This window comes from Physeter macrocephalus, chromosome 6 (assembly GCF_002837175.3).
Source record: "Physeter macrocephalus isolate SW-GA chromosome 6, ASM283717v5, whole genome shotgun sequence".
In the NCBI taxonomy this organism is placed as follows: Eukaryota; Metazoa; Chordata; class Mammalia; order Artiodactyla; family Physeteridae; genus Physeter; species Physeter macrocephalus.
This window is the reverse complement of record NC_041219.1, coordinates 11,327,145-11,337,597: the sequence shown is the minus strand read 5'-3', so window position 1 is coordinate 11,337,597 and position 10,453 is coordinate 11,327,145. Positions and strand designations below refer to the sequence as shown.

Below are 10,453 nucleotides of genomic sequence, written 5' to 3'. Positions count from 1 at the left end.
TTCAACTGCAGTCAAAGAAAAAAAAAGGAAGAAAAACATGAGACTAAAAATACAAATTGAAAAGAATTGCTTGTTGCAACCCTGTGACTCCTCTACAGCATGGATTATATACTGAGCTCTTTCAAAATATATGGTTTTAGAATATGATTAGGAAAGTCATAAATGCAGCCAACAAGGGAAGAAAGAAATCGTTTAAATGACTTACAGGGCAAAGAGGACAAAAATGATTAGGCATCTAAAAAATGTAAATCATGAAAGCTCATTCTTTGCAAAGTAGATACATGCAAAGGGTTAATATCCTTACTGTATAAAGGACACTCACAAGGCATGTGAATAGTTAATTCATAAAACAAGTGACTAGCAAACATGCATATAAAAAATCTTCAGGCTCATTTATTACTAATGAGGAAAACAGTGAAATTATTTTTTTCACATATAAAATTAACAATTTTGTTTTACGGTAATACCCAGTGTAGAGAAAGTTATAGGCAATTAAATACCTCCACACAAGACTAGTGAGAATAAAGATTGGTACAGCTTCTCTGAGGGAGCTGTCTGGTAATTTGGTTGCGAAAGTCATAAAAATATTTATACCCTTTGAATTGATAATTCTACCTGAAAGAATTTATTTTATCATAGGCTATAATAAAGCAAGTGAATGAACATTTAGCAGTCAGATATTCATTATAGGAATATTAAGGTAAAAAAATGGAAGATAAAAATTATTTTTCAAAAAAAGACATTTGATAAAATAAGTTTTGGTTTACTGATACCATGGAATAAGAGATAGTCAGTGATGCTGTGGCTGGCTCCTGGGATAATTCCTCTAGGAATTTCCTGTGTGAACCTGGTGCCCACAAGCAAATCCTACCTTGAGAGGAGGCTTGCTTTCTTTGGGCAGCAGACTTCCCTTAAATTATTTAGTGATTTAGACCTTAAGTGTGCAACTTTGCCAAAGTACAACAGATTGAACTTAGCCGTAAGTGCTAAGCTGAATAATAAGGATGTGACTGGCTTTTAGTAATATATAACGTGGAAGAAATTACAGGTTATTTATACCTGGGCCAAGTAGCCCACGCCTGCCCTGCTGTTCTCCCTAAGAGCCCTGACCACACCCAGGTAAGCTTTGGCCTCCCTCCCAGGTAAAACCTGAGGCAAGGGTCAAGCATTCCAGACTCTGTGTTGTTGTTAAACCCACTGGTGGAACTGCTGTCCTTCCACTGCCTGGGCCAGGTGGACCCAGTGCTATGAACCAGGGCCTGCAGGTACTTGCAGCCATCAGGATGCTGCCCACCCGCTTCCCTGAAGTCAACTGGGAACTGTGGGAGTGGTAGCAGTTGCTCTCTCCTGGTCGGAAACCCAGGGGTGGGGATGGCCTGGGGCTCCATTTACTCTTCCCTTTTCTCTCCCTCATATCTATTGAGTCTAGCTCACCGGGTAGGATTTAAAAAAAAAATGCTTTTACTCCTGCTTTTGAAATGAGGAAGTTAGCATTTGATCAGACTGTAACATATGGAAATATGGCTAACAACGTGACAAGTGAAAAAACCAGCCGTGATACAATATTATGTACATTTTAGTATTATTTGGGGGAAAATAGTATGTATGTACTTATGGATTCATGCACATTGAAAATAGATTGAAAGGAAGACTGTATATCCCACAAAGTTAACGGTATTTTTTTTTTTTTTCTGATTGGGAGAATTCAAATGATTTCTCCTTTCAGTTTATCCCCAGTTTATAATTTTTCTTGAATATGCATATGTTACTTTAATAAGGAAGACAAAGGACCTTTTTGTCATTGCTCTTGTCCTGTTCGCTGCTGCCCAGGTCCTAGAATGATGTCTAGTGTATAGTAGCCTTTCAATAAATATCTGTTGGATGAGTGAATGAATGTTGAAGGTCATTGCTTCCATTGGGAAGAGATAGCAGTAAAGAAGGCTTTTCATTCACTGTTCCCATCAGATTCTTCCAATATCTTTGGCTTGTTAGGTCACAGGTTAGAGTTTTGTTAGCATAGGTTAAAAAACATAATTCATGTCTCTTTCAAAATCACCTATGGCTTTGGACTCCCTGTTGTGTGCTCTCTGCCCTCCAGTACAGGTGGTTTCTGTCTGCTCACCCAAGAGGGCTCACTACACCCCAGTTAACCCAGTCAGCCTTCCCCTGGGGGTTCAGGGCCATGCATGTAGCCAAGAACTTGGTCCTTGTTCAACCCAAGTCTGGCCAAAAGAGAGAGAAAAAGCAACTTATCCTTGGACCATAGCTATCTACGTATTCAGTGCCCTTAGACACTGGGGTGGTGTGCGGTGGCGGGGAGGTGATACTCACCATTCGTCCTCCAAGAATGCTGAATAGCCCTTCATACGTTCAGTTCACTTTGGGGTGAATTTCTGTCCTTACTAATGAGCCTCCCGCTTGACTGTGGGAGTCAAGTGCAAAGGAAGAATTAAATCTGCTTTTATTCAAGTTACATAGTTAATTCTGGTACTGTCATTGGTTTCCAAATTTTCAGCATGGCCTGTGTTTGTCAATGGAATTAAAAGTGAGGGTAGGGGTTGATGACGTAGTGGCTGTAAGATTCTTGCTCCCTGTCCTTCTTCATGGGGTTGTTCTCAAGAGTGAATTCACTGAAGTACCAGGTGCAAGCTTAGGAATGTGGTTAGTGATGAGCAAATGGAAGTCCCCTGTCCTCTGTCCCTTCACAGCCCCCCACACTGGGGGCTTTCCTTTGGAGGCTGGGTTGCTCATTATTTCAAGCTGGTGTGGGAATTTAGCTCTGGAGGTTGGTTGATCAAAACCTGGATTGTTGTGACCAAAAGGAGCACAGCTCTATACCTCATTAACTATCTTTGTGGCATTTTGTCTTTCTCTCTCCTTCGGGCTACCCTCTGTTCACACCCCTCTCCAAGACTGCTGCTGACAAATCTAAGGTTTTCACAGTACCATGCGGGTTGTGGGAACTGAATAAATTTCTTCAAGATCTAACATAAAAATAAGTCCTGGCCCCAAGCCCAAAAGAAGTCACTGGGAACCCAATCAGAACTGGGCAGCAAGCCCAGACTCAGGCTAATGAGACATTTACATTCTAGGCCTTTCCTTTCAGTTTGGTCCTCATGTGTGAGGAAACCCAGAGCGTACTGCAGGCAGAGGCCGGTGCTTCCAGCTCGTGCCATGGCTTCCTGAGGCAGAGTGGAAAAAAAACCCAAAACCCAACACATTCAATAAATGACAAATCCTCAGCCCCAAGCAATTACTTACGTACCTGTTTTTTGTGTTTTTTTTAATTACGTGGGTTTTTTTGGGTTTTTTTAATTTTTATTTTATACTGGACTGTAGTTGATTTACAATGTTGTATTTCAGGTGTACGGCAAAGTGGTTCAGTTATACATATACATATACATATATTTATTCTTTTTCTAATTCTTTTCCCATTTAGGTTATTACAGAATATTGAACAGAGTTCCCTGTGCTATACAGTAGGTCCTGTTGGTTATCTCTTTTATATATAGTAGTGTGTACATGTCAATCCCAGACTCCCAATTTATCCTCCCCCACCCACCCACCTTTCCCCTTTGGTCACCATAAGTTTGTTTTCTAAGTTTGTGAGTCTGTTTCCGTTTTGTGAATAAGTTCAATTGTATCTTTTTTTTTTTTTTTTGACGCGCAGGCTCAGCGGCCATGGCTCACGGGCCCAGCTGCTCCGCGGCATGTGGGATCTTCCCGGACCGGGGCACGAACCCGTGTCCCCTGCATCTGCATCGGCAGGCAGACTCTCGACCACTGCGCCACCAGGGAAGCCCGAGTGTTTACATCTTTTACCTACGTTCAATCTGTTTACTACTAACGTCTAATCTTTTACTCTGAGAGGAGGTGGAAATAGGCAAAGGAAATGTAATCTCATTTCTTTCAGTATTTGTGGGAATACTTGGTCCTTGGATCAATATCTGTTGGAGTTTTAGGAGAGCATTTTAATCTATCAGGTTCAGGAAAGTTTAAAAGGGACCCCCAAAAGAATTTGGAGTTGGAAAATAAGATAGGAGGACATTAAAGGCATGGTGATCATTTTGTCTGGAGAATAGTATTGGCTTTCTAATCAAAGGAGAATGGCTACTAACAGAGGTAGTTGGCTGACCATTAACGCATAGAAAGGACAAGAGGGTAAGGACTCGTGTTCACTTAAAGGAAGCATTCTTCTCTTAGGTGAAAGTTGTTGTCTGTTAGTGTGGCAGAATGTGGTATTTCTTCTAAAATAGGAAAACCGTTTGTGTAATTTGTGCCAGTGTGCAGAGGGGAGAACCAGATGGCTTTGCCAGGAAACTTTCAGGTCTTTACTAGAATAGGAAGAGAAAAAAGGGAGGCAAACACAGTGACTCACGAGATGGAGAATCATTCTTTCAAACCAGGGCTGAAGAAACGAAGTTAAATTCCATTTCCAGAAATTTTGTGTTTCCAGATTTGTGTTTCCAGGAATTACTTTTCAATAATGGCTCTTAATGATGTAGTCTTAGAATCTCATTTTTACTTTTTCAAGCACAACTTCAGAGGTGGCAAGAAAAATCATTGCAAACTTGGAAATAAGGGCAAAATAGGACAGCATGTCCCGTCAATGTTACACTGGGGAAATGTTTAGAAGGCCACCAAGGATTATATAATTAACCAAGGAAAAGTACCTTTTGTTTAACACACAGTTTACTACCAACAAGGCCTGGACTCCATGGGGTTATATGTTGATTTGTAGATTTATGTCTGGTAGAAAGATATCTCCAAAGATTATCCAGTAGGACATTAACCAGTTTTGTATTTAACGTAGCAGTTTTGTTCAGACATTCTCTTTTACAAATTTCTACAAATACACAGGTTCTCAAAAGCCCTGGCAACCAGCGTTACCATTCCACTGGCTCCCCCATCAATGAATTGAATATGAGTTAACACGTGTTCATTCTATGTTTGTATGAATCATGTTTTAACTCTTTAAAAGTTGCTCTTCGACAGTGGAATTTGATCTCTTACTGTTTACTAAGTAAGGTTTCTCACAGTAACTTCTCTACTGCTCTTTGATTAATGCTGAATGGAGTCATGATTTGACCAACATTTATTTTGGTGGTGGCATCATGTGTAACCCCACCTGTATTCTTCAAAAGCATTTGTAAACCACCAACAAAACTCTTTCCATATGTCAATCAGCGTGCAAAGGCTGTCCTCGTTCTTAAAGGAAGTTAGAACGAATGAGACTTCATCACAGCAATCTAAGAATTTTATCTAAATGGAAGAAAAATCAGTGTTTAATGTAGTTCAATACTGATTGTCAATAAGCAGACCTTGTACATATACAATTTTTTGGCTTTGTGTTAAACGTTTTACCTACCCGTATAAACGGTTTGCGGAAGAAAGACTGAATTGGTTGGAGAGGAAAATCAGCTCTTTAAAAAAGAAAATAACCTAAACCATAAACAATTGAATGCAGCCAGAATCGGTTGTTCATTGCCTGAATGAATTTGACCTCTCATCCTTGAATAATGAGCCATTTGAATTTAACTACTTTTTGGTGTGATATACAGTTGCACCTTTGAAATTTAGGGGATGCAGAATGATCTCAAATAATTTTAATTGCTTATAAAGAAAAACAGGCATGAGAAATGGTGCCACTTTAAATGCAGCAGAGACGCAGATCTGGGACTGTAGCAATTCTATCTGTCTCTTCCGTTCAGACAGGTAAGATCTCTTTATAGAAATAAGTACCTGATACCCAGAAAGGAAATACATTTGTGCTTGTTATATGAACCTGTCTGGAAGCTAGAAATAAAACTCATGACAGATGAGCTTCAAATGTTTATCTTAATGTTTCAATATTTAAAATCAGAACAATTTTTATAAACATAGAAATATATATTTCTTTAGAATACTCATTCTGCAGTTAAGTCCTTCATTTCTTGCTCAGAGGTTCGCATAAATGGACTGCCAGGAAGTTTTTTCTTATTGAGGGCAGTGGGTAATGATAGAAAGTAACAAGTGGGTTGAGTTTGGCTTAGAAAGTGGTATTCACCACTTTTGCTCCCCAATCTATTTTGTGTGTGGCATGGCCTTTATTTAAAGTTGGGGTAAGAAAAAAAAAGTTGGAGTAAGCATTATGCCCCTCATTGTACTAGTTCCTTTAGCAACTTGTTTCCAATGGAGTATCAACCAGTATTTGAAAGAAGAGAGAATGTACATATTAAAAATCTAAGAGCAAGAGGGAAATTCTATACGTACTCCTATGAACGACAAATTAGAGTTGGTTAAAAAAGTAAAAAGATAGAATGGAGATATATAATTTTTTTTAACATGATTTCACTAACCAATATGGCAGTTATTGGTATTTTTAAGGCTGACATCCCTGGTATTGTAAGTTTTCAGTCATCTAATTGGTAACAATTTAAAATGGACAAACAGATTTACAAAACTGTTTTAAACTGTTGTCAAAAGCTCCCTAGAGATAAAGATGTTTATTATTTGTTTCCTTCTTGACTAGTAAGGAACTGTAAATAAGTATAATGAAAAACCTTTGATCTTAATGAAATATCTTAAATTAAAAAAAAAAATTGGGGTTTGAAATTGTTGAAACCAGTTTCTAGAATCATTCCTACCACCACCCGCCCCTGGGGTTTTGGTGTTTTCTTGGTCTTCAGAATAGGGGCTACATAAAACCCATTGGTAATGGTTTCTCTACCTGCCTTTAGGGCTGCTTATGGCTGCAAGAAAGTTCTACTAGTTCTGCAGGGGTTATCTAATGTTAGCTGAGAGGCTTGGTTATCTTAAACAAGCAATGTTTACATAGTTCTTTACTGAGGCTTCTCATCCAGCTTTGATCTATTTGGGAAAAATAGAAATGATGATCTGAGAACTATTGACTCCTAGGACTCAAGAAAGTTGGTCAGGTTTTGTTTTTGTTTTTGACACTACTATTCGGAAAAAAAAAAATTAACAGCAATATGTATTCCTAGCTGAATATACAGAAAATAATAAAGACCCATAAGTGCTCAAAGTTAATCCACAAAGCTAGATTCTACCATCAGCCAGAGATGCCCCTGCTTCTCTTTTGTTCAGCAACTTTGAGGAGGAGGTTTCTGTTACTTGCAGCCAAAACCGAACTGATAAGTATTCTTAAAACCCTTCCCCCAGATTCATTTTTCTAATTAATAAAATGACACTAAATTCTAAATAGAAAAATAATGATATGGATAAATTATAGTTCTCATCCCTTTAGTTATTTCAGTATTTTGTTCATGGCGAATCATATGGCCTGTTAACGGGTACCTTTAAAAAAAATCAGCTGGCTCCATTTTCCTGTGGGTAGGCAGATAAATCTTCCAACTTAGAACACTTTCTACTAAAGGAAAAAACATTTTTTTTACATTTTCTTGAAGTCATTCTTTGTGTAGTACACAAATTATTTAAAGATGGCTTTCCCACAGTAGAACTAGCCAGCTTAATTCCTCAGGTAAAGACTTAGGAATGGCTTAAGATTGTTCTGAGTTTTCCTCAGAAAAGGCACCTTTAGCAGGCTCAGCGTCAGAAACTTGATGAATGTAAGCACGGTCATCCTGAAGTAACAGTCCCAAATGACCAGAAATTGCTCTTTTCTATGAAATAATATAGGGGCTCCCAACAGAAGTAACATAGCTCAAAGCATCTGGGGAGGAGTCTGGACATTTCAGAAGTTTTCAGCCTTAGGATTTAACAAGTGGAACAGCGGATAGTTTGTGTTGCTTGGTATACCTGGTAGAAAGGTTTGAAGCTCAGCTCTGGCCCACACAGAACTGGCCAGAGGTAGAAAGAACTGTGAGGCAAAGTTTGTTTCCATCTTCACCCTGATTGACTAGCATTGCAGATAAACTCATGGACCCTGGAGTCAGACTGAGTTCAAATCCTGACTCTACACTTGCTAGCTGTACGACCTTGGACACGTTGCTTAAACGTTTTGTGCCTCAGTTAACCTACCTGCACACTAGAGATATCAGTAGAATTTACTATCGTGTGAATTAATTGACTTAATATGCGTAAAGAACTTAGAAAAGTGGCTGCTCCTGAGTGTGCATGTAATAAATGTTAGCTGTTATTATTTTCATAATTGTTCCTATGTATGTACTTTTACATTCATTTTGTGTGTGTAATAATCACCTATCTAGTCCTAACAGTACATTCAGAAACATTAAATAAGTCAGGAAGAATTTTAAGGATGGAGAAACCTTCCCAATACTCTGAAATCTAATTACTCAAGTGCTGTTACCTGATAAGCAAAGTGAGGGAAAATTCCTGTTTAGAGAGCAAAGGTTAGGGTTTTTCTCATAAAGCACAAGGAGGATTAATTGATGAAACACTAAAAGAGGAAAACACCTTGTTCTTAATTGACATGGGTTTTGTTTCTTTTATGGGGTGGATCTAAGGCATTCCAAGTTCTCTGTGTACCCAGGCAAAGCTTCCTCTTTCTCCTGCATATTCCCTTCCCTGAAATCCTTTCTTTATTCCTACTCATCCTTTAGGTTTCAGCTTGGATATTAAGTCCCCTGAGAAGACCCCCTTCCCTCTTGAGCTCCCGTAGGAACCTGTTCTCCCACCCCGCAATTATAGCACTTAACATATGCTGCATTGGAACCAATAGTTAACTTGTCAGCCTCTCCCATTGGACCACAGATCCCTGAGAAGAGAAAAATGATCTATTTTGCTTATTATTGTAACCCTGGCACCCAGCACAGTGCTTTAGCACATGGTGCATGCTCAATAGAACTTTGTTGTATTATGTAGGGCATCCCAAGACCTCTAAACTTTGGTGCTGGAGGCTCTTACTAGCTTTGCATGTTAGTAAATGTGGACGCTGGCGGAACTGGGTGAATCTAAGGCTTTTCTGGACACATTTTCATGTGCAGGGTATATAGGAAGGATGGATTAGGGTTCTGGAATTCCTGAGGCAATGGGAATGTGCTTCAGTTTCTACTTACTTTGCTTCCTTCCACCCTGCTTCAATCTTCAAATTGAATCTTTAATCCTAAAAAAAAAAAAAAAAAAAGTCATCCCTGATAAATATACTGCAGGGATGGGACAACATCTTCGGTAGGCATTCAGATGGGAAAGAGGCCAGTTACTTTCCTGTTTACTTTTTGTGCCATCACAGAATACAACTATCCTTTTCCTTTTTTCTGGCATTAGGCTACTCTCTGAGACTTCCTCCAAAGGTTTATGAGCATCTTTGCTCTAGTGGATAACGTGGGGTTAAACTTCCTTTTGGAGGAGATAAACCTTTCCTGAGTCAGTCAAAGGCTTCTTGTTATTCAGATTCCTTTGTAAGTGGCAGGTTAACCAGCTGTGGCCTCTTCTATCATCTCATCTGCCTGTTTATCTTACTTGTTCATTTCTCTCTGCCAATGAGGATAGGAACTGGTCAGGCTGTGTGCGCAGTATATGCAAAATGATGTTGTTGTTTTGTCCAAGGAGGAGCCCTTTACCTTTTTGCTACTTGAATGAGAAGAAGAGGTCTATTAAGATTGTATGGATCAGTGACTTGACAGATATCAATGCAAGCCTGAATAAGAAAGAGAATTTCTCCCTCCTAAGCCATGGCATATCAGTTGTACACAAATACCACTTTGAGAAACAGTCTTCAGGAGAGCCTCGATGAGCTTATACAGTCTCAACAGATTACCCCCCAACTTGCCCTTCAAGTTCTACTTCAGTTTGATAAGGCTATAAATTCAGCATGGGCACAGAGGGTCAGGAACAGAGTCAATTTCAGGGGCTCTCTAAATACATACAGATTCTGTGATAATGTGTGGACTTTTGTATTGAATGATGTTGAATTCAGAGAGGTGACAGAACGTATTAAAGTGGATAAAGTGAAAATTGTAGCCTGTGATGGTAAAAATACTGGCTCCAATACTACAGAATGAATAGGAAAAAAAATGGCTTTTTAATGCCATCCTGTTATTGTTCATCGCTTTTTGAAGAGAAGCATAGAAGAGACTTTTTAAAAATTTATTCTGGCATTGCAGAAGTGACTGCACTGTGCCATACTATCAGAGAATTCCAGTAGAAAGAAGCTTATAACTCTGTACCTTCTTACATTACCTTTATTATACAGCGTGAAGAAACAGAACTTCGTTTTACGACAAATCAAACATTGTGGCCTTCCTAAGACCGTTCTTTAATAAATTCATTTTAAAACTCAAAAAAAAAAAAAAGGTTTGTGCTAGGTAATGATTATATGCCTCTATCTCTTTAAATTCCTGCTTTAAAAAGGAAGTGACTCATACGGTAGATAAACTGGACTTGAAAGAATGTCTGGTTTATGCAAAGCTCTTATTTACATACTAGTCTCTTTCATTCACAGGGAAATAGGGACTCAAGGACTTTGGGAGTTCCTCCCTTTTCTGTTTTCTGATAGGCAGTGGCCTAAATGATCTCTGGAAGTTTGTTGTTG

The 10,453-nt window shown here is 38.9% G+C and overlaps 1 protein-coding gene across 1 annotated transcript; it reads left to right on the top strand.

The window, feature by feature from the left end:
* Window positions 1–9,560: 9,560 nt before the first annotated feature.
* Window positions 9,561–9,988, top strand: LOC102989070 (transcription initiation factor IIA subunit 2-like). The gene has a single exon (XM_055085222.1). The coding sequence runs from the start codon at window positions 9,594–9,596 to the stop codon at window positions 9,921–9,923; it is 330 nt and encodes a 109-aa protein (XP_054941197.1). The 5' UTR covers window positions 9,561–9,593; the 3' UTR covers window positions 9,924–9,988.
* The last annotated feature ends 465 nt before the right edge of the window (window positions 9,989–10,453 follow it).

Bases quoted from the DNA above. Each gene is read 5' to 3' on its own strand.
- LOC102989070 (XM_055085222.1), top strand. From the start codon at position 9,594: ATGGCATATCAGTTGTACACAAATACCACTTTGAGAAACAGTCTTCAG.